General features: G+C 56.8%; 1 protein-coding gene across 4 annotated transcripts in view; it reads right to left on the bottom strand.

Annotated features, from left to right (window-relative positions):
• Positions 1 to 23,278, bottom strand: part of MFSD4A (major facilitator superfamily domain containing 4A) — a 98,962-nt gene extending 75,684 nt beyond the window's left edge. For all 4 annotated transcript variants that reach the window (XR_010308809.1, XR_010308808.1, XR_010308810.1 and 1 more), the window contains exons 1-6: positions 22,799 to 23,278; positions 14,389 to 14,587; positions 14,040 to 14,279; positions 5,400 to 5,568; positions 2,199 to 2,314; positions 757 to 930 (exon numbers count right to left, since the gene is read on the bottom strand). Coding sequence is in view for 1 of the 4 variants with exons in the window: in XM_064173629.1 (XP_064029699.1) it covers positions 757 to 930; positions 2,199 to 2,314; positions 5,400 to 5,568; positions 14,040 to 14,279; positions 14,389 to 14,587; positions 22,799 to 23,028 (1,128 nt within the window). In the remaining 3 variants the exon portion in view is untranslated. The remainder of the gene's footprint in view (positions 1 to 756; positions 931 to 2,198; positions 2,315 to 5,399; positions 5,569 to 14,039; positions 14,280 to 14,388; positions 14,588 to 22,798) is intronic.
• Between the last annotated feature and the right edge of the window lie 453 nt (positions 23,279 to 23,731).

Below are 23,731 nucleotides of genomic sequence, written 5' to 3'. Positions count from 1 at the left end.
CCCACCAGCTCTACACATCTGGCTGACATGGTCTAGTAAGTGGCATCCCTGCTCACTGCAGGGGAGGTTGGAACTGGAAGACCACACCAGCAGTGTGCCCAGGTGGCCAAGGATGCCAGTGGCATCCTGGCTAGGATTAAAAATGCTGTGGGCAGCAGGAGCAGGGAGGGGATTGTGCTTTGGTGAGGCCACAGCTCGAGTGCTGTGTTCAGGTTTGGGCACCACAATGCAAGAGAGCTGTGGAGGTGCTGGAGCAGGTCCAGAGGAGAGCAATGGAGCTGGGGAAGGGCCTGGAGAGTAAATCTTATGAGGAGTGACTGAGGGAGCTGGGGATGGGTAGTGTGAGGAAGAGGAGGCTGAGGGGAGACCTCATTGCTGTCTGCAGCTACCTGAAGAGACAGTGTGGAGAGGCTGCTGCTGGGCTCTTGGAGACAGAAAAAGGGGGAATGGCCTCAAGCTGAGGCTGGGGAGGTTTAGATTGGATGTTAGGAAGAAGTTTTTCATGGAGAGAGTGGTCAGGGACTGGAATGAGCTGCCCAGGGAGGTGCTGGAGTCACCTGGCTGCGTTTCAGGGTGGTTTGGATGTGGTGCAAGGTGAATATTGTAGAGTAGGACTCTAGGTTGGCCTTGGTGCTCCTGAGGGGCTTTGCCAACCTGCATCTTGCTTCTGTGACAACTTTAAGGTCCCTTCCAACCCCAGCCCCATCCTATGCCCCAAAGCAAGGTGAAAGCAGCCCCGGCAGAGCCCAGCCTTACCACGTTGATGAAGACCATGGTTGCTGGCTTCATGCGGTAGGACACGGGGATGGAGATGAGCCTGCCCAGCGTGATGAAGCCCCAGAAGAGGCTGGGCAGGTATCCAGCCACCTTGTGCACCACGGAGAGAGGCTCCTCCACCGCGTAGCTGTAGATGAAGCCTGAGTACTCCCCCTGCAGGGAAAGCCAACCAGGATGCCGCAGCCTTGTGATGACCTCCAGGCTTGGCAGCTTCAGCCTGGCCCTCAATAAGCCACAGGAGTGTGACCCCCTCCCACCTCTGGCTTTGCTACCAAGTCTCAGTGAACCTTGTTCCCAGGGGGGGTTGCAGCTGCAGGAAGGATTCCATCAGCAGCAGGACACAGGACTGCAGCTCTCCTGCTGGTTAGTCCTGCCCTTCCAGGACTGGGTAAAAAGCATGTCAGGAGCTTAACTGCAGCAATGGTTCTACCTTTACAGGCTGCCTCAGCCTCCTGGAATTGCAGGCTCTCCAAACCTATCCCACTGAGCACCCAAAGTTGATCATCCTTGAAGCTGGAGGCCCTGGGAAGTTCCTGTTACCTGTCAGCTGCCTCATGTAACCCCCACTCATCTTTCAGGACCTTGTTCTGATGATCTGTTTAAGACCCAGCAGCATCTGACCATGAGGGCACTGAAATGAAAGCTGTTCAAAGAGCAGCAATTTGCCAGCCAGGAGCAAGACCTCCTGCCCTGGACAGAAGTGCCACACATGGGCCAAGTCACCACTGAGACTGCACCAGCACCACACAATCCCAGCATGGTGAGGGCTGGAAAGGACCTCTGGAGGTCACCCAGTCCAGCCCCTCCTGCTAAAGCAGGGCACCCACAGCAGCTTGCCCAGCACCACATCGTCCAGGTTTGGAAGCTCTCCAGAGAAGGAGACTCCATAACCTCTCTGGGCAGCCTGCTGCAGGGCTCCAGCACCCTCAAGAAGTTGCTTCTCAGGTTTAGATGGAATTTATGCTCAAGTTTGTCCCCCTTGGCCCTGTCCCTGGGCACAGACATGCTCTCATCTTGGCTTTTGGGGGCTCAGAGGATTCATCACACAGAGATCCACCCTTGTGACAGCAAACAAAGCTGTTCCTGCCTCTTGGCTGAAGCCAGAGGAGAGGGCACTGCACACAAGTAGCAGCTCCAGCTCTCAGCAGCCAAGGTTAGTGGCAGCAGCAACCCAGCTGCAACACCACAGAGCCTAGGAGAAGCCACAAACCCTCCCAAAAAAGCAGGGCACATAATCAGCCTGACCCTGATTAGCTTTGAAGGAGCTACCTCAGGACCCAGAACGCTGCAGAGGCAGACCCTCAGGTCCAGCTCACCGCAGGCAGGGCACAGCTGTTGGCTTTGGGCTGGTAGGAGTGATTTGGAAGGAAGGAAGCCACAGAGCTTTGCTCAGACAGGATCCCTCCATCAGCTGAACTCACCACAATGCCATCAGTCATGAAGAGAACAAGAGCCCCAGTGATGTGGACTGCAAAGTAGGTGTAAGAAGCCCCTCTGAAGTTCTTGCTTTGGCAGCAGCTAAGTAAGTCATCATGACCTGGTGGAAAACAATGCAAAGCAAACTTAGCTTGAAAGGTGTCCCCCCCCCGGGGCTGGGGTGGTTGCCAGCCCACAATGGGGATTAGTTTTGTGCTCAGCAGCAGGACAGAGATTCATAGGGGGAGGTGTGAACTGCTAACAACTGCTGCACAACCTCTATCTGTACCCACCTGGAAGCTTTCAGATAGGAGATGGGCAGGCTGGTGGGCTGCTGGCCACAGACTGGCATCTTAGCTCTCCAAGATACTCACTGCTGCTCTTACTGCAGCTGCCTGTGCTCCTCTTCCCCTTCAGGAGCTCCACACTGCTGGCCCCACTCTTATAATTGATAGCAATGAGCACATTGACCGTGCTCAGAGCTCCTCATCCTTGCTAGCACCACACAGGAGAAGTCCTGCTCAGGGTAGCTGTCACTCACAGATTGCATTGGGTTGGAAGGGACCCTCAAAGGTCATCTTGTCTAACCCCTCTGCAGTCAGCAGGGACATCTCCAACTGCCCAGGGTCACTCCTCAGAGATATATTAGAGTCATAGACCAAAGCAGGTTGGCAGAGAGCTCCAAGCTCAGCCAGCACAACCTAGCACCCAGCCCTGGCCAGTCACCCAGACCATGGCACTAAGTGCCCCAGCCAGGCTTGGCTGCAACACCTCCAGCCACAGCCACTCCACCACCTCCCTGGGCAGCCCATTCCAGTGCCAATCACTCTCTCTGACAACAACTTCCTCCTCACATCCAGCCTCAACCTGCCCTGGCACAACTTGAGGCTGTGTCCCCTTCTTCTGTCCCTAAGTGCCTGGCAGCAGAGCCCAACCCCACCTGGCCACAACCTCCCTGCAGGCAGCTGCAGGCAGCAATGAGCTCTGCCCTGAGCCTCCTCTGCTGCAGGCTGCACCCCCCCAGCTCCCTCAGCCTCTCCTCACAGGGCTGTGCTCCAGGCCTCTCCCCAGCCTTGCTGCCCTTCTCTGCACATGTTCCAGCATCTCAACATCCCTCTTCTGTCCTCATGCTTAACTCACAGCCCTCTAGGATGTGCAGGTGGTGAGGGAATGGTACCTGGAGACCTACACAGGTAAGAGAGTGGCTCCTGCATGGCAAAGATGGAACTCTCACCATGCCCATGGGGAAGGTGGGGGGTTGCCAGCACAGATGTGTCCCTCAGAGACAGCAGCAGTCAGCCTCCAGCCCTCCTGCTTCTCTAAGGATTGGTCTGAACAACATGTCCCTGCCTATGGCACTAGGTGATCTTTGAGGTCCCCTCCAAACTAAACCACCCCAGGATTCTGTGATTGCAGAGGAAGATGGAGAGCTGGAGAAAGGGAAGCTCCAGTGGGTTGTATGGAAAAGGGCAACTGGGCTGAGGAAAGAAGGCATCAATGCCTCAGCTAAGGGCAATGCTGTCAGACACCAGAGAGCCCACTCGAGGCACTTGTGATCCCTCCCTGCAGCACCTCACCACATCTCTAACTGCTTCCCCCTTCAAGGACTCTTCAGAGTGTCCTTTTGTCCTTCAGGCAAAGTCATCTCCTCTGTACCACCACCAAACACTCCTCTGATAACCCTAAGCCAGAACCTTCAGCGTTGCCTTGGCTCAGTTTCTCTTGGGTGGCAAAGAACAATGTCACCATTGTCCCCAAACCAGGGTGGAGTTCAAGAGCAAACTATGGCAGGAGCTTAACCTTTCCCTTCCCAACAAGGGCACTGCCCTCAGTCCTTGCAGCTGGGTGACAATCAGTGCTCTGCAGCACCATGGCCACGTTGAAATGGGAGCACTCAAGAGGAGCCAGCTCCAAACCTGACCTCCAGAAGGAAAGGAAGTGGCACAACTCTCCCATCTGCTTCCATGAGTTGGGAGCCCAGCTTAGGTTGTGAGAGTCTGGCAAAATGCAGCCTGGGGGCACAGAATACATTCCCAGAGTGGCTTGGGAGGTGAGGGACCTCCAAAGCTCAACCAGTCCAGCCCCCTGAAACTAGAGCAGGTTGCTCAGAGCCCCAAACAACCTAACCTGCGATGGTGCCAGGGATGGGGGATCTCCAACCTCTGGGGGCAGCCTGGGCCAGGATCTCACCACCCTCAGTGTCAAATATTTCTCCCTTCCTCCAGTTTGAATCTCCCTCTCTTAGTTTCAAATCATCATTCCTTGTTCTGTCCCAGCAGAAGAGCTGCAATAAGGTCTCCCTGAGTCCCAGCAGCAGAACTCTCATCCCTGACCCAGCTGTGGTCCCACCTAATCCTAGGGCACCAAATTATGAGGAGAGACCAGACCTTGGCACTAAGTGCCCCAGCCAGGCTTGGCTGCAACACTTCCAGGGATGGAGACTCCATCACCTCCTTGAGCAGCCCATTCCAATGCCAATCTCTCTTTCCATGAAGAACTTCCTAACAACATCCAGCCTCAACCTGCCCTGGCACAGCTTCAGGCTCTGTCCCCTTCTTCTGTCCCTAAGTGCCTGGCAGCAGAGCCCAACCCCACCTGGCTACAGCCTCCCTGCAGGCAGCTGCAGGCAGCAATGAGCTCTGCCCTGAGCCTCCTCTGCTGCAGGCTGCACCCCCCCAGCTCCCTCAGCCTCTCCTCACAGGGCTGTGCTCCAGGCCCCTCCCCAGCCTTGCTACCCTTCTCCAAACACCTTCCAGCACCTCAGCAGCTCTCTGCAATGGAGGAGCCCAGAACTGGACACAGCACTGCAGGGGTGGCCTGAGCAGTGCTGAGCACAGGGGCACAAGAACCTCCCTTGTCCTGCTGCCCACACTGCTCCTGAGCCAGCCCAGGATGCCATTGGCTCTGCTGCCCACCTGGGCACTGCTGCCTCCTCTGCAGCTCCTCTCTCCCAGCACCCCCAGCTCCCTCTCTGCCTGGCTGCTCTCAGCCACTCTGGCCCCAGCCTGTAGTGCTGCTTGGGGTTGTTGTGGCCAAAGTGTAGAACCCTGCACTTGGCCTTGTTCAGTCTCATCCCCTTGGCCTCTGCCCACCCATGCAGCCTGGCCAGGTCCCTCTGCAGGGCTCTGCTACCCTCCAACAGCTCCACAGCTGCTCCTAGCTTGGTGTCATCTGCAAACTTCCTGATGCTGGAGGCTGCAGCTTACCTCCTGCTGCCTGTGCTCTCTGCAGGCTGGGGGGGAGCTCGTCCTTCTCCGGGGGCCGTGTCTCCAGTGCCAGCTCGTCGGCGGGCAGCAGTGGGTGGCTGCTGCTGCTGAAGCAGGGCACCATCCGCTCCTTGTAGAGCAGGAAGAACACAGCGATGGGCACCGGCAGCTGGGGAGGAGCAGAGAGGGGTGGGGAAGAGGTCAAGCCCTGTGCAAAGTACAGGTCCAGCTCCCACTCACAAGAGTGCCCTCAGCAGCTGCCACAGCTGTGCCCCAAGTTGGTGGATCCTAAGAGGTGCTTTGGCACCTTGGCATCGTCCTCCAGACAAGTGCCCTCCTCTGCTCTGAGGGAGAAACACAGAGCAGTGTGAGCAGAGCAGGGCTTGTCCTCCTGTGCTTAGCACTGCTGAGGCCATTCCTCCACTCCTGGGCTCAGTTTTGGGGGACTCACTCCAAGAAGGGCGTTGAAGTGTTGCAGCTGGTCCAGAGAAGGGCAACAAAGCTGGGGAAGGGGCTGGAGAAGAGGGCTGGGGAGGGGCAGCTGAGGGAGCTGGGGGGGGGGGTCGGGCTGGAGAAGACGAGGCTGAAGAGAGACCTTATTGCTCCTACAGCCCCCTGAAAGGAGGCTGCAGTGAGGTGGGGTTTGGGCTCTTCTCCCTGGTCTCAGGTGAGGCTGTTTCCTCTCTCTAGCCTCCCCTAGGAGGCTGCAGCGAGGGGAGGTCTCCTCTCCCTGGTCTCAGGTGAGGCTCTTTCCTCTCATTCTGTCAAGTTTAGGCTTAGATTGAATATTCTGGAGCTGGAATTCTCCATGAGGAAAGAGCAAACTGCTCTGAGACCTGCTCCAGCTCATCTCTGGCCATTAGCAGAGGTTGCTCAGCATCTCCTAAGAGATGAGCTCCTGGTTCCCAGGCCAACAATGACAACACCAGAACAGCAAAGAGGCCTCAAACACCTCCTGGGTACAGCCTCTGCTGAGGGACCTGGAATTGAAGAGCAGTGAGGCCCCAGTTGTGGTGCACTGTGGTCTTCTTGGATGCCTTAGAGCTCTCTGGACATCCAGGGATGCTGTTTGTGTGTGCCCCCCAACCAGTGCATCACCACCACCATCACCCCACCACCATGCTGCCACCAGCCCCACAGCACACCACCACCAGCCCCACCAACACACCAACATCACCACCAGCCCCACAGCACACCACCACCAGCTCCCCAGCTCCACCAGTGCACCACCACCACCACCAGTCCCACAGCACACCACTACCAGCCCCACCAGCCTCACCAGCACACTGCCAGCAGCCTCACCAGCACATACTACCAGCCTCACCAGCCCCACCACCACCAGCATGCCACCACCAGTTCCACCAGCACACCACCAGCAGCCTCACCAGCACCAGCACCACCTCCATCCCCTCCAGCCTCACCAACACACACTACCATCTCCACCAGCACACCCCCACCACCAGCTGCCTCACCAGCACCGTTCCCTGCAGCCAGAGCTCTCTCCCTGCTCACTGCACACAGGCACCCTGGGCTTCCACCTGCCCACTGGCTCCATCATCATGTGGCATCTGCAGCATCATGTTCCCAGCACCCTCAGTGCCACGTGCTTGGGGCCAAGCCTCCATTCTGCTCCCACCCACAGCTCTGTGGTGCCTCCAAGCCCAAAAGGATTAATTCTTTAATGATTTTATTTTGGACAGAACCACAGAATTTCAGGAGCTGGAAGGAACCTCCAAAGCTCAGCCAGTCCAAGCCCTCTGCCAGAGCAGCAGCACCCAGAGCAGATCACACACAAACACAGCCAGGTGGGGTTTGAATGTCTCCAGAGAGGGAGACTCCACAGCCCCCCTGGGCAGCCTGTGCCAGGCTCTGCCACCCTCACAGGCAAAAAATTCCTCCTCATGTTTCCGTGGAGCTTCCTCTGCCTCAGCTTCCACCACTGCCCCTTGGGCATCCCCCAGCAGAGCCTGGCTCCAGCTCTGCCACTCACCTGCACATCTTTAGAGCCATTGCTGAGGTCACCTCTCAGCTCCTCTGCTCCAAGCTCCCAGCCCCAGCTCCCTCAGGCTCTGCTCCTAACAGAGCTGTTCCATTCCCTGCAGCATCTCTGTGGCTCTGTGCTGGACTCTCTCCAGCAGTTCTGTGTCCCTCTTGAACTGGGGGGCCCAGAACTGGACACAGTACTGCAGATGTGGCCTCAGCAGGGCAGAGCAGAGGGGCAGGAGAACCTCTCTTGACTTCCTACCCACAGCCCTTCTAATCCCCCCCAGGATGGCACTGGCCCTGCTGGCCCCCAGAGCCCATTGCTGCCTCATTCTCACCCTCCCATCCACCAGGACCCCCAAATCCCTTTCCCCTTCTCTGCCTTCCAACAAATCCATCCCCAACCTATACTGGTTGGAGGCAGCAGGAGGGAAGCAAATGAAGCTGGGTCTGCTCCTCACCAGCCCTCCCTCCTCCTCCTCCTCCCTCCTCAACCAAGTGGTGTTTACTCTGCAACGAAGTGGGGGAGCAAGGCAGGAAATCCCAAGTGACAGCTCCCTGCCAGCCGCCGCCGGGAGCTTGTTTGCTGCGCGGCTGTGAGCAAGTGTGAGCTCCAGCTCCCAATTTCCTGCCTTTTCTTTTTGTTGGCTTCTGCCTCCCGTTTTAAATGTATGGAGAATTCCCCCCCCCCCCCCCCCCCCCACATCACACACCCCCTCCCCACCTCACTTCATTTATGAGGTCTGCATTGTTCTGGGAACAATGGGAATAGGAACAGTTAGTTCGGTCCCAGGGAAGAAAAATGCTTTTGCTTGATAGTTTTAATCCTTCCGGAGGTCAGGACCAGATTTTGTTCTTCTACATTGCAGATTTGGCCCGAAAAAAAAAAACAACAAACCCAACCTGAGAGTATCCCCAGGCAGAGGGAGTGGCTGTGCAGAGCCTGGCTGCAGGCACTTCCAGCCTTAAGGGGCATTCCATGCCCAAGGAGAAAAGGGCTGCATCCCCAAACACCCCACCCTGAGTCCCAGTCGAGCCACAGATGCATCCCTGCTCTCCACATCCTCATCTCCCAAGCAGACAGAGCCCTCAAAGATCACATTGGGTGCTTCTGTGCTCCACAACCTCCCTGGGTAACCTGTGCCAGGGTCTCACCACCTTCAACCTGTGCCAGGGTCTCACCCCCTTCAACCTGTGCCAGGGTCTCATCACCTTCAACCTGTGCCAGGGTCTCACCCCCTTCAACCTGTGCCAGGGTCTCACCCCCTTCAACCTGTGCCAGACTCTCACCCCCTTCAACCTGTGCCAGGGTCTTACCCTCTTCGACCTGTGCCAAGGTCTCACCCCCTTCAACCTGTGCCACTGTCTCACCCCCTTCAACCTGTGCCAGACTCTCACCACCCTCACTGCAAACAACTTCTTCCTAACATCCACTATCAGTGTCCCCTCTGCCACTTCAAACCCATTCCTCCTCCTCCTCTCATCCCCAGACCTTGTCAATAGTCCCTCCCCAGCCCTCCTGGAGCCCCCTTCAGATCCTGCAAGGCCACTCCAGTGTCTCCTCCAAGCCTTCTCCTCTCCAGGCTGCACAGCCCCAACTCTCTCAGCCTGTGCTCACAGCAGAGCTGCTGCAGCCCTCTCAGCATCTTGGTGGCCTCCTCTGCACTGGCTCCAACACTTCCATGTCCTGCTTGTGCTGGGGGCTGCAGAACTGCCCCCAGGACTGCAGGTGGGGTGTGAGCAGAGCAGAGCCAAGGGGCACAATCCCCTCCCTCGCCAATCCATCGAAAGGATTATCCCTTTAGCGTGGGGACAAATCCAAGCTCCTCTCCAGCTGCTGTTTGAGCCTGCCCCTGGCACAGGAGCAGGGGATGGGTCCCTGCTGTCGTATCCAGGCTGCGTTAGAGCAAGCCACGCACCATGGAGTGTCCCACACTCCCCTCGGGAATGCTCCTTCCTGCCCAACGCAGCCCTCCCAGAGCAGCACTTCCCTGGCTTCCAGCCGCTTGGAATCAGCTGGGTGATGACATCGCCCTTCTGGGGGAGAAAAGGGATGTTCAGAGAGGGGTTTTGGTGTGGTTGGGGTTTTGGGGGGTTATATTCGGGGGGGGTGGGGTTTATTTTTGGGGGGGTTTGGGGTTTATTTTGGGGGGGTTTGGGGTTTATTTTTTGGGGGGTTTGGGGGTTTATTTTTGGGGCTTTGGAGCTTTATTTTTTGGAGGGGTTGTTTTTTTTGGTTTTTTTTGGGGGGGGCTTTGGGGGTTTATTTTTGGGGGGTTTGGGGTTTATTTTTTGGGGGCTTTGGGTTTTTTCGGGGGGTTGGGTTTGATTTTTTTGGGTTTTATTTTGGGGGGGTTGGGGTTTATTTTTTGTGGGCTTTGGGATTTATTGTTTTGGGGTTTGGGTTTTTTTGGGGAGATTTGGGGTTTATTTTTTGGGGCTTTGGGGTTTATTTTTTGGGGGGTTTGGGGTTTATTTTTTGGGGTTTTTTGGGGTTTATTTTTGGGGGGTTTGGGTTTTTTTGGGGGGGTTTTGGAGGTTTATTTTTTAGGGGGGTTGGGGTTTATTTTTGGGGGCTTTGGGTTTTTTTTGGTTGTTGTTTATTTTAGGGGGGTTTGGGTTTTTTGGGGGGGTTGGGGGTTTTATTTTTGGGGGGTTTTGTGGTTTTTTTTGGGGGGGTTGGGGTTTTATTTTTTGGGGCTTTGGGATTTATTGTTTGGGGGCTTTGGGGTTTATTGTTTGGGTCTTGGTTTGGGTTATTTTGGGGTCTGTCTTTTTCTTTTGTTTGTTTATTTCTTTCATTCGAGTTTTTCTCTCTCTGCACTGCTGTGTTCCTGCCAGAGTCCAATGGAGACCTTCCCACTTGAAACAAAAGGAAGAAACTGAAGTGAATCATCTCAGCTTCTGCCTTGTCAGAACCCACCACAGCTCTCAGAGATGGAAATGGAGGGGGGTTGGGAGTTGACCAGTTCATAACAGAGCTGCTGGCCCTGATTTCTGCTTCTCTGACTTACTCATTTCATCCACTGCCCTGGGGGGGGGGGGGGGTGGTGGTTAAATATTGATCATCATCTTTTCACCTTGGCAGTCTTGGAGCTGAGCTGCTTCCAGCATCTCCAGCCAGCTGGTTGGGTTTAAACAAGGAACCAAAGAATCACAGAACCTTAGAGGTTGGGAAGGGACCTGCAGAGATCATCAAGTCCAATGCCCCTTGCCTAGGTTGACCACCTAGGGTAGGTCAACCAAGTCTTTGGGAAAGACAACAACAGCTCAGCTTTGGCAAGGGGCCACGTTCCAGAGCTGTGAGGGCAGCATGCAGCCCACTCCTTGTTCCTCTGAGTGTGTTACCACCTAACCCTCACCCCAAAACCCAGCATCTGCCAGCACCCTGGGACCCCCTGCCCTACTCCTGCTGAGACACTGCAACAGGTTGTAGATGCCTCCTCCCCAGAGGTGTTCAAAGGTAGATTTGGATGAAGCCCTCAGCAACCTGGGCTAGTGGGAGGTGTCCCTGCTCATGGCAGGGGGTTGGAATTGGATTATCTTTCAGGTCCTTTCCAGCCCAAACCATTCCATGGATCCCTGACTCTCTAATCTGTGCCCAGAGGTGCAAAACATCCCCACATGCAGCCATCACAGGCTGCATCAGGTTGGAAGGGACCCTCAAAGATCACCTTCTCCAGCCCCCCTGCAGTCAGCATGAACACCTCTAGCTGCATCAGCAGTGCACAAGCCCAGCTCATGACCTGCTATGCACCAGCACAGGATCCCCAGTCCTGCTTCCCAGGTGTCCATGGGACACTGCTAGGAACAGAGCAGGATCCAGGGTGCATGGGACACTGCTAGGAACAGAGAGGCACACTCTGCACACCAGCATAGGATCCCCAGTCCTGCTTCCCAGGTGTCCATGGGACACTGCTAGGAACAGAGCAGGATCCAGGGTGCATGGGACACTGCTAGGAACAGAGAGGCACACTCTGCACACCAGCAGAGGATCCCAAATCCTGCTCTCCAGATGTCCATGGGACACTGCTAGGAACAGAGCAGGATCCATGAGACACTGCTAGGGACAGAGCAGTCTGGCAACCACCCTCCCCTCGGTGCTGCAGACCTGAGACCCATCCTTGTGTTTGAAGCAGATATTAAATGTTGCCCTCAAACCCAAATTGGTTTGCTGAGGCTGAGGAGTGATTAAAAGCAGATTTCCCCTGGCACAGCAGAGGCAGTGGTAATTAAAACTGCTCTTTCTTCCTGGGCAGGAGCATTCCTGTCGGTACCTCTGCAGAGCAGCTCAGCTCCTGCCCAGCTGCTCTGGCTGCCTGTCCCTCTCCTCACACCAGCTTTGGTCAGCTGAAAGCCCCTGGGTGAGGCACAGCAGGGCTGGCTTTAGCTCTTCAGCAAACCAGAAGACCAAGAGTGCAAAGAAACCTTCTCCCTTCCCCCAGTGTGGATGGGTGGGGGAAGATCCAGGGTTGCTTGCTGGCCTGGGCCAGGGAGAAGGCAGAAGGGCAATGGTTACAGCAGCACAGTGTAAGGGCAGCAGGTACAGGGGCCACAGAAGGTACAATGGCCAGGGGGGGTGTTGGAATCTTCCCACAGGAGGAGACTCCAAAACCTCTCTGGGCAGCCTCCTCCAGGGCTCCAGCACCCTCACCACAAAGGATTTTCTCCCCCTCTCCAGATGCAACCTCCTGGCTTCCAATTTGTCCTGTCCCTGGGCACCACTGACAAGAGGCTGGCTCCATCCTCTTGCCCCTCACTGAGTGCTGCTCAGACCTCCTCTGGAGCTGCTCTTCTGCAGGCTCTCAGCCTTTGCTGCTCACAGGGATGCTCCAGGCCCTCAGCATCTCTGTAGCCTCCCCTGGACTCTCTCTCTAGTAGTTCCCTGTCCCTCTTGAACTGGGGAGCCCAGAACTGGACTCACTACTCCAGGTACAACCTGTGCAGAGTAAAGTAGGAGGAGAACCTCCCTTGACCTACTTCTACTGTAGGAGGCCTCCAGGTGAGCAAAACAGGCAGCACCTTGGCAGCCCTGGCACACTCTGCAGACAGAGAGCAGGACAGCCTGGGGCAGGGCTTCCACAGCCCAGGCTCTGCTCTGCTCACAGGGGACCCCCAGCAGCTCTTTCCCTGCACAAAGCACTTCTTGGCTCTCTGTGCTTCTGAGCAAGAGCTGCCCTTGGCATCAGTCCTGGCTCACACAGCACCACTCAGCTGCCACAGCAACGTTTGGCTCTTATCACTCCAGCTCCACAGGGACCTGCACACACAGTGCTTGTGCCACCAGGGAGATGGCACTGGCAGCTCAGTGAGCTCTGCTGCAGAGGGCCTGGGGATGGGCACAGTGGTGGGCAGCACAGGCTGAGCAGCAGAGGCTTTCACATCAGCTGCTTGGTTTAACTTGCTCTAATCTCAGGCTTTTCCCCCTCCCTCTGTATGATAATGATGATGATGATGATGATGAGGCTGTACAAGGGACCAGCTGTATTTAGCCACGCTAGCATTTGTGTATTCACTGCACAGGGCCACACTTCAAAGAGTGCCCTGCAGGCAAGAGCAGCTTGCTGGAGATCAGTTTTGGGACACAGCAGGGCAGGGAAAGAGCACAGGCACCGAAGCTCAGCCCCCTCACAAAGGAAGGACCCCAAGGCTTCTGCTTCTGCTGCAAATCACCAGGGAGACACAACAAACAGGCAGAGATATCCTGAGCAAGACTTCCCTCCCAGGAGCTCAGCCCATGGGGAGATCCTCTGGATCTCACTGGCAATCACCACCCCAGCAGGCAGCTCCTCCCCACGCTGCCCACAGAGGAAGATCTCCTGCCTCTGGGTGTAGAGAGCTGGGAGAAGTCCTGCCCGAGGAGGTGCTGGAGAGACAACCTGCTTCAGAGACCACATGGGATGGGGCAGAGACTGCTGCCTCAGCCCCACAGCCCTGCCCTCCTGCCCCAGGCTGCTCCTGCTGGAAACAGGGCACTGGGCAAAGCCCAAAGCTTGCTCTGGCCCAACACAACCCTCTGGCTGTGACCCAGCACAGCCATCCTCATGCCCCCTTCCACTGTCTGTGACCCAACACAACCCTCCTCATGCCACCTTCCACTGGCTCTGGACCAACACAACCATCCTCATGCCACCTTCCACTGGCTCCTTCCCAACACAACCATCCTCATGCCACCTTCCACTGGCTGTGGCCCAACACAACCATCCTCATGCCCCCTTCCACTGGCTGTGACCCAGCACAACCCTCTTCATGTCACCTTCCACTGGCTGTGACCCAAAAGAGCCATCCTCATGCCACCTTCCACTGGCTCCTTCCCAACACAACCATCCTCATGCCACCTTCCACTGGCTGTAGACCAACACCACTATCCTCATATCCCCTTCCACTGGCTGTGGCCCAACACAACCATCCTCATGCCACCTTCCACTGGCTGTAGACCAACACAACCACCCTCATGTCCCCTTCCACTGGATCCTTCCCAACACAACCACCCTCATGCCCCCTTCCACTGGCTGCAGACCAACACAACCACCCTCATGCTCCCTTTCCCCCTCCAGGGCCACCCACCAGGCAGCAAGAAGCCCTCAAAGCACCTCGAGTGCCTGCAAAAGCAAGCAGCAGGCACGCCCCAGAGCACAGCCTGGCTGCAGCACTTACATTGATGAGGGCCATGATCCAGAAGGCATAGGACACTCGGGTGACCACCATGCCCTTCATGGGCAGGTCGTAGTGAGAGAGGTTGCCAGGGTGGTGAGGGACCAGGGACTTGCGGATGTGGGGGAGGTTGCTGGAGGCATTGGCAGTGGAGTTGGAGAGGATGCAGTTGGTGTCTGAGAGGAAGGGGTCAGCTATCAGGGGGCTCAGCAGCGCTCCAAAGCCCACGAAGAAGTGAAGGGCCTGCAAGAGATGAGGCACACAGGCAGAGCAGGGGGGGGGGCTGTGCGTGTGCTTGCTGCTCTGAGCCACTCCTCTTGCTCAGAGGAGGAGAGAAGGGCTCCATGCTCACCTGCAGGAAGATGGCTGAGTCCTTCTGGTAGATCTTCACCAGTTGCATGTTGGAGATGGTGTCGATGCAACCCATGGCCAGGCCTGCCACTGCCATCACCACAGCCAGGACCACCACATTGTGGCACAGAGGGATGATGGCAAAGACCAAGGAGATGGCCAGGGATGAGGCAAAGAGAGCAAACAAGGACTGAGCCAACCTGAGGTGGGGAAGGAGGAAAGACAGGATGGAGTCACTACCATGAGGGCAGTACCCACAGCTCAGTCCTGCCTCCTGCCCTCAGCCCCAGCTCTGTGGGTGGAGTAGGCAGCAGCAGGAGATGCACTCCTGGGCTGCAGCCCCAACTAATGCAGCTCCAGCACCTCCTCTTCTGTCAGGACAAGGGAGATGCTACACACACAACCCTCCATGCCTGTGTGCCACAGCCAAAGTCAGCCCAGGGCACTGCCACCTCCTGCCTGGAGGGTGATGCCTCCCAGAGGCAGATCTTCCACCCTGCTTTCATGGAGAAGAGAAACCATCCCTTCAGGTCTGTGTTCTGCACACTTCAAAGCAGGATAAGGCCTGGGAACCTTCCTTTACTAACTGGGCAGGTCTGGGAATGGAAAGGAGCAGGGGCAGGAGCAGGCAAGGCCACACCAGGAGCTTTGAGCAGCTCCAGGCTGTTCCTCCTGCAGGAGCACATTGCAGGAGCAAACAGAAGAGCTGTTGAGTGATCCCAGTTCCCAGCAGGAAGACAGCTGCTGGCACCCACATCACCATGGCATCCCAGACCTGCCTGCATGTGCTGTCCTGCCTCACAGCAGGGAGCACTGGGGAGCTGCTGCAGCTCCCTCTCCATGCTCTGTGCCAGCTCTGTGCTGGCAGCATCAGCCCTTCCCCAGCACCATGGGCTGGGCTGCAGCACTGCTGCCATGCCCAGTGCAAATGCCCACGTTCCAAGCCACGTGCACCATGGAGATGCCCAAGGGAGGTGTGTGGTAGAGAGGAAGCTGATGCCTTGCACCTCCAGCCTGGCAGCAGCTCCGACAGGCCCCGGGCACTGGCCAGAGAGCAGCTCCCAGGCTGGCAATGCACTGCTCTGGAGCTGCCAAGTGCAAAGGCAGGCAGGAAGGAAGCAAGCAGGGACCAGACAGCGAAGCACTGGTGAAAGATGGGGCTGGAAAGTCACAACAGAGAGAGAGAGAGAGCAGCACAGCCATGGCCCCAGCACACCTCAGGCTCCCAGACCCTGGTAGAAGCCTGTGGCAACAGCCAGGAGTTTATCACAGAATGGGTTGGGTTGGAAGGGACCTGAAAGATCATCCAGGTCCTACCCTCTGCCATGGGCAGGGACACCTCCCACTGGCCTAGACCTCATCCAACCTGGCCTTGAACACCTCCAGGGAGGGGGCATCCACAACCTCCCTGGGCAACCTGTGCCAGTGTTTCTCCACCCTCACAGCAAGGAATCCTCATTCTAAACCTGCCCTCCCTCAAGCTCCAATCCAGCCTGCTGCAGAGGCTGGGGGACGTGGGGGGCACAGCAAAGGGCTGGCACTGTTCAGGGGTGTCCCCAGCACAGACAAAGAAGCAGTAAGTGATACACCTACAGCTCTCTGCTTGGTGCTATGCCCAAAGAGGGAGGAGAAGGCTGTGAGGAGGCACAGCAGAGAGCTTCCAGCCCTCCTGCCCTGACTGCTCATCTGGAACGGTCCAGCCTTGGCCATGTCACTGCCCTCATCCATCTGCACACCCAGAGTCACATCCTGCTCCTTGCTTACACTGCACTTCAACAGCACCAGGGAGAGGGGAGAAAAAGGGGCCAAGGGCACATCTCCCTTTTTAACTCCTGCCTGGTGGCACAGCCCTGGCTGTGCCAGCTGCTTGGTGTGCTCCCATCTCCCAGCCCAGCCTCCTTCTCCCAGCAGCTGGACAATGCTTTGCAAATCCCTAACTCCTGATCTTCCTCTGACAGCAGAACAGGGAGCCAGCCTGGGACTTCCTGGGGAGAGAGGGAGCCAAGTGAGCCGTGCACAGGCACAGCAGGAGAAACAAGCAGCAGAGAAGAGGTTCCAGCCTGGAGAGCCAAAGCAGCACTCTCCAGGGTACAGCAGGAGGGAGAGAGGCAGAGGCACCAGCAGCTGCTGACTGCCAGGCTGGGAGTGAGGGGGAAATGGGGAAACACACCAAGACACCCCAGAAAGTCCTCTGCAGCCCAAGCAAAACCCCCACATCTCCTCTCGTGCCTGGCTCCAGCCTTGACTCGAGGTAAACATTACTTGCAGATGTCCTCAGAAAGCATTCAAAAGACCTCCTCACTTTTTTCCCCTCCCTTCAGCCTTAACACCAAAATTCACACCCACCCCCCCTCCAGCAAACACCAGTAGCCCCCAGCTAAGGGGGGGCATGAGGCCCTGCTGCCCACCTGCCTGGCTCTGGCATTAGAGGGAACCAAGAAACTGCTGATTTCCCATGCCAGGTCCCTAAGCTGCAGCCAAAGGCCACCCAACAACCAGCTGGGGGATGCCTTCAGAAACAAACCCTTTGGAAAGCATCCTTGAATCAGGTACCCCTTGGCCTTAAGAGGGGGATCTGAACCCCATGTCTTGACAAGGTGAAGCCAATGTACCCCTCCAAAAGGCTTAAAATGCAGCCCTTATGGTATGCCATGGTCTGGTTCCTGATGCTGCTGCCTTCCCCATCACTGTGTGGTCCCCACGAGTAGAGGCACAACACAACTCTGCACCAGCTGTGCCCATGCCCAGGGTAGGCTCCACTTCAGCAGCAGATGAAAGAGGCTTGTAACACCATGGGCTCTGCTTCAGGACCTCCCAGAGCTCTGTTACAGTGCAGGAGGGAAGGCCTGCAGCAATCTCAGAAGGGTCTAAGCTGATCTCCTCCACAGGAGCAGGCTGCTTAGTGCTGCCCTGTAGTCACAACCAGCAAAGCTTCCTCTCTGCTTCCCTACAAGGTACAGGACCCTCCCACCTCAAGGGCTGCACTCTTCAAGTTTGTCCTTCCCCCCCCACCTCAGGAAGCATTTTCTAAGTCCTCCACATCAAGAAGAAAAAGAATCATCAGGCTAATTCTGACTTGCAAACTGATAAATAGGGGGCCAAAGCCCTAAGGGGCCAAGGTGAGGACATGGAGGAGGAAGGTGGTATGGAGGAGGAAGGTGGCATGGATTATCCCACACAAGGAAGCAGTGGGCAGGCTTGAGGAGCATCATCTTGTCCCACAGCCCCAAGGAGCTCATGCTCAAGGCTTGAAGGAAAAGGCTTTCCTTTGAGGAGTGCCCTGCATGCTTGAGCAGAAACCTTCAGAAGATGGAAGGCTGAAGGGCAGGGAAAAACTCTCAGCTGACATACCCAAGGGTAAAGGTGGAAGAAGGGCAGCAGGGTCCCATCTCACCAGCTTCAGAGCCACCAGCACCTCCTCTCCTCTGCTAGCACCAGAGGGACTAGCTCAGGGCTGACTCCAAAGCTGGGAGCAAAACCAATGCAGGTTCTGAAGTTCAAACCCAACCCTCAACCAACCCAAAGTGTCCTGCTGGTGCTTGTCACAGAGGTGTGCAGGCAGCAGAGGGGGAGCACAGCTGGAACTCACAATGGAAGCTTAAAATCCACTAGGGATGGAAAAGGGGAAGCAAAAAGGAGTTGAGCAGGGGGGGGATGTGGGTGCACAGAGCTCAGCCCTGGAGTCTGCAGTGCCAGGGGCTCAGGGCTGCATTGACCCAAGATTTCAGCTCCCATTTGGGCTGCTGAGTCAAAGTAGGGTTTGAAGTCCTCTCAGCACTGGCAGCCCTGCACTGCTGGGTGGGTTTGCAGCCTAAGTAGGGTTTGAAGTCCTCTCAGCACTGGCAGCCCTGCACTGCTGGGTGGGTTTGCAGTCTCTCTTGCCAGGCACCTCTGAGAACACAGTCCAAGGGACACCAGGAAACAAGAGTCTTCCTCAGTGTGCTTCACACAAAGGCACACAGGATTCCTCTGAGGAGGGCATCAGCTGCTGCCAGGGTTGTCTTTACTTGAGAAACATCTACAGCAGCACTGGGGTTTGAGCCAGGACACACACTCCAGCTGAACCCCAACCTCACTCATGTATGGACCCCATGTTCTTCTGAAGCAGAGCTTATAAGGACAAGCAGACAAAGCCCAAGCATGAGGTGCCAGAGAGCAGCAGCCTGGTATGAACCTGAGCATGAGCTTAATCCATACACCTGGCTCTGCTCCCTGGCATCAAAGGATGGAATGAGAGGGAAATAGCCTGAAATTGTGTCAGGGGAGGTTTAGGTTGGAGATTAGGAACAATTTCTTTGCTGCAAGAATGATCAGGGATTAGAACAGGCTGCCCAGGGAGGTGGTGGAGTCCCCAGCCCTGGAGGGATTCAAGAAATCTGTGGCCATGGCACCTGGGGCCATGGTTTAGTGGCCATGGTGGGGTTGGGTTGATGGCAGCAAGCAGCTGAAGATGAGGCAGCAGTGTGCCTGGGTGGGCAGCAGAGCCAATGGCATCCTGGGCTGGCTCAGGAGCAGTGTGGGCAGCAGGACAAGGGAGGTTCTTCTGCCCCCTGTGCTCAGCACTGCTCAGACCACCCCTGGAGTGCTGTGTCCAGTTCTGGGCTCCTCCATTGCAGAGAGATGTTGAGGTGCTGGAAGGTGTTTGGAGAAGGGCAGCAAGGCTGGGGAGGGGCCTGGAGCACAGCCCTGTGAGGAGAGGCTGAGGGAGCTGGGGGGGTGCAGCCTGCAGCAGATGAGGCTCAGGGCAGAGCTCATTGCTGTCTGTAGCTGCCTGCAGGGAGGCTGCAGCCAGGTGGGGTTGGGCTCTGCTGCCAGGCAGCCAGGGACAGAAGAAGAGGACATAGACTGAAGCTGTGCCAGGGCAGGTCTAGGCTGGATGTGAGGAGGAAGTTGTTGTCAGAGAGAGTGATTGGCACTGGAAGGGGCTGCCCAGGGAGGTGGTGGAGTGGCTGTGGCTGGAGGTGTTGCAGCCAAGCCTGGCTGGGGCACTTAGTGCCATGGTCTGGTTGGTTGGGCAGGGCTGGGTGCTAGGTTGGGCTGGCTGAGCTTGGAGCTCTCTGCCAACCTGCTTCATTCTATGATTCTATATTTGGACTCAGTCTCAGAGATCTTTCCCAACCAAAACCATTCTGTGATCCTCTGGTTTCTGCCTGCCTTGGGGAACCTCAGCCTGGCAAAACTTTCTCCTTCCTTGACACCTCTCATGAGAGGCAGTTCTGGAGCTCGCTCTGGCAGCCCAGGCTGGTGCTGAGCTGCACAAGGGCTGGATGCCATCCTCATGCTGTGTCCTCCCAGTGCTCCAGCAACCCCAGCTGGGCTGAGAGAGGCAGGGAACACGACCCAGCACTCAGCAGCTTCTCCACTGAGAAGAACCAAGCCATTGCTTAGACCCCACCACCCACATCTGCCACAGAATCCACTTCTTTCCCTCGTGAGTCCATGGAGCAGAGCAGGCAGCTCAGAACGACAGAATTTTAGCTGTAAGCAACCAACAAAGTCCTCAGGCAGCAGAAATTAAAGCCAGCTTGCAGGCAGCCCTAGGCTTGGCTGGCTTGCAGGCAGCCCATGCTTTGGGATCCTCTACCAGCAGCTAACCCAGCTGGAAAATGTGACCTATCCAGCACTCTTCCTTGCCCAACACTTGGGCCACTCTTAACTTGATTTCTAAGCCCACAGCATGGCCCAGGAGTAGAAACCCTTGGCCAGACAGCTCAGTCTGTCTGTCCCTGCAGAGGGGATGGCACAGGAGCTCTTGGGCCTGGGGCTTTTTGGTCTGGAAAAGGCTGGGAGGGGATTGAATCAATGTCTGTAACTGAGGGCTGGGGGTCAGCAGGGGGGGACAGGCTCTGCTCACTGCTCCCTGGCATAGGACAAGCAGCAGTGGATGGAAGCTGCAGCACAGGAGGTTCCAGCTCAACACAAGGGGCAACTTCTTGGCTGGAAGGGTCCCAGAGCCCTGGCACAGGCTGCCCAGAGAGGTTTTGGAATGTCCTTGTGTGGAGCCTTTCCAGGCCTGTCTGGATGTGTTCCTGAGTGCCCTGAGCTGGATTGTGTGGTCCTGCTGTGGCCTGGGGTTGAACTGGATGATCTCTTTGGGTCCCTTCCAACCCCTGCCATCCTGTGAGCCTGTGATCCTCCCCCAGACCCAAGTGTTGGTAGCTGCACTTTTCTGAGCATTCCCCCTCCTCCCCCCACTTCTAAGCTCCAACTATCCCAAACATGCCCTCCTGCCTGGCACAGCTGCTGCTCCTCAGCAGGGCTCAGACACTTGCCTAAAGCTCTGCTGCTCCACGAGGATGTGACCACAAACACACATCCTGCTTCAGAACCACACCGAGCAACCAAAGCTCTTTTCCCTCAAGCTGCTGCTGCAGAGGTCTGGGAAGTCTCCAAGCACCAAAGCAACCCAAAGGGCTCCGTGGAAGCTGCTGGCCAAGGGCAGCTCTGGGTAGGAAGTGGACAGCAGGAAACAATTCTGCTTCTTCCTTCGCTGCTCCTCCAAACATATGTGAAGCAGAGTGGGGGCTGGCAAAGGCTCTGCCTGCTGACCCAGCAGACTCAGAGCTGTGACAGGCCCAGGGCAGGCTTCCCATGGGCAGTCCCTGCTCCTGTGCAGCCCAACCCACACCTCCTTGCCCAGCACTGCTCCCTGATCTGGGCAGGAGGACTGCAGAATCGGTTTGGTTGAAAAAGCTCTTGAAGATCTTTGACCATTCTCTGACTTTACCAAGGCTGGCACTAACTCATCTGCCCCAGCACCACATCTCCCTGGCTTTTAAACACCTCCAGGGATAAGGATTCAACCACCTCCCTGGGAAGCCTCAGCACCACATCTCTCTGGCTTTTAAACACCTCCAGGGATAAGGATTCAACCACCTCCCTGGGAAGCCTCAGCACCACATCTCCCTGGCTTTTAAACACCTCCAGGGATAAGGATTCAACCACCTCCCTGGGAAGCCTCAGCACCACATCTCCCTGGCTTTTAAACACCTCCAGGGGTAAGGATTCAACCACCTCCCTGGGAAGCCTCAGCACCACATCTCCCTGGCTTTTAAACACCTCCAGGGATAAGGATTCAACCACCTCCCTGGGAAGCCTCAGCACCACATCTCTCTGGCTTTTAAACACCTCCAGGGATAAGGATTCAACACCTCCCAGGGCTTGGGAATCACAGTATCACAGTATCACCAAGGTTGGAAGAGACCTCACAGATCATCAAGTCCAATCCTTTCAGGGAGGAAGTTTCTTCCTAATATCCAACCTAAACCTCCCCTGGGACAACTTGAGGCCATTCCTTCTTGTCCTGCCACTTAATACTAAAGAATAGACCAACAACTCCCTTGTTCCAATCTCCTCTCAGGGAGTTGTAGAGAGTGAGGAGGTCTCTCCTCAGCCTCCTTTTCTCCACGCTGACACAACCCCAGCTCCCTCAGCAGCTCCATGCACCAGGGTGGCAAATCTTCAGGTGCTCATCTGCCTCTTCCATCAGCCAACCCCTCCACAGTCCAACCAAACCTTTCCAAAGGGGCATTTTAAAGCAGTGAAGGACCCAATGCAAACCTCCCTCCTCTAAAAGAGGTAAATCCTGTATCTCAGAGCCACGGAGGGTGAGGCCACATTTCATCACTGCCTGAAGAGTGAGTGGCAATGTAAATAAGCAGCCAAAGCTCAGCAGAGCAGAGCTGTCACCAAGCCTCAAATCAGACTCCTGTTTGGCAACCTTTAGGGTTGAGCTACTACCTCTTCTTTATGTTAAAGGCATCCTGGAGAGGTGGTTTAGGGTTAGGACCCTGTTTGGCTGCACCTGAGTCTCTCACTGGCCAGCAAAAGTCCACTGCTGGCCCTGGCCACTCTGCTTAGGTCTTTGTCCCCCAGCAGGGTCATGAGGGCCACTCTCACCTCCCCCAAGCTCCTGGCACAGGGAATGTGACAGTGCCTCAAGTTCTGGCACTGAGGTTCCAGGCTTCCAGAAAGAATTGTTCTGCTAAACAATCAGGTCAAGGAAAACACCCTCCAGGAAGTTCTGGCTGGAACTTCACGCCAAGGCTATCTCTCTGCTGAGCTCCAGACTTCTCTGCAAGGCTATGGAGCCAAAAAGAGGGCAGCAGCACCCTCATGGAGCATCTACTACCCCACGCCTTCAGGGAGACCTCCTCCATCCCTCCTTGCTGCTCGGCCAGGAGGGCTGCAGAACACAGGAAGGCTCTGAACCTGCTGGGGCAGGCTCAGAGCATCGCTGAGGTTCAGTTTTTCCCCACAACCCATCCCAGCCATGCAAACCCAGAACGTGGGAGGGATGCAGAGCCCTCAGTCTGGGGGGAGGGGAGGGGGAAATGTCTGGGTGCTGCCCACCCCCCAGCCCAGGAAGAAAGGGGATGGAGGAGGTGTGATGAGTTTGCCAGGTGCCTTACGTCCTCTTGAAGACCCCTCCGAGGCAGCTGCCGAGCAGGAGGCAGAACTGCTGGGAGAAGAAGACCCAAGTGATCTGCGAGAGGGAGCTCTGGGTCTGGCAGCGCAGGTCCAGCAGCGTGGGCCCCAGGAAGGCGATGCAGAGGCCGAAGCTGAAGAAGACGCTCCAGTAGGTGAGGGTGGGCTGCAGGTTCCTCCGGAACCGAGCCGACACTCGCTCGTCCCACCACATCCTGGGCGGCGGCGCGGGGTTGGGAGACTGGGGCGGGGGCGGCCACGGCGCTGCGGTTCACCGGTGCCGGTCCCGCCGCCGCCCCGCTCCCGGTCCCGCTCCCGGCCCCGCCGCCGCCCCGCTCCTCCTTTTGCAGGATGTGGCTCCGGAGCCCGGGCTCTGGCTCCGCCTCCGGGGCCGCCACCGCCTCCCGGGGCCGGGAATGAGAGGGATCGGGAGGAAAAAGGAGGACCCCTCCAGCTCCATCCCCTGGGGCTGACCCGCTCCAGCGCATCCCTACCGGAGTAAGGACCAAAGAAGCCCCAGAGCATCACCCCCCGACCCCAGCCACCAGTATCCCCCCGGGGGGGTGTTGCATCATCCTGCCAAAAGTGGGGCAGCCCCTGGGGTTGTGTGGTCCAGACCTCACGGCCACGAGTGACACTGACCCCCTGCCACGGCAGCCAACCTGATACACCAAAGAACCAAGCGAGGCACACCCTCCCCACCCCCACCCACCGCCAGCATCCCCTTTGCTCTGCTGCCACCCATCCCTCCAAGCTCCAGGAGCCGTAAATCACTGCCACCCTTCCAGACTAATGCACTTGGAGTTGTCCCTTCCCTGGCTGAGGAGCACAAGATGGTTTGGGGGGAGGTGGGGGTGGGGGTGGTTGATGTTTTCCAGCCAGAGCAGTTGATGCTTACGCAAAAGGTCTCCTCTAGA

Source organism: Pogoniulus pusillus, chromosome 39 (genome assembly GCF_015220805.1).
Source record: "Pogoniulus pusillus isolate bPogPus1 chromosome 39, bPogPus1.pri, whole genome shotgun sequence".
NCBI classification, from domain to species: domain Eukaryota; kingdom Metazoa; phylum Chordata; class Aves; order Piciformes; family Lybiidae; genus Pogoniulus; species Pogoniulus pusillus.
The sequence above is the reverse complement of the archived record's forward strand: the minus strand, read 5'-3'. Positions and strand labels throughout refer to the sequence as shown.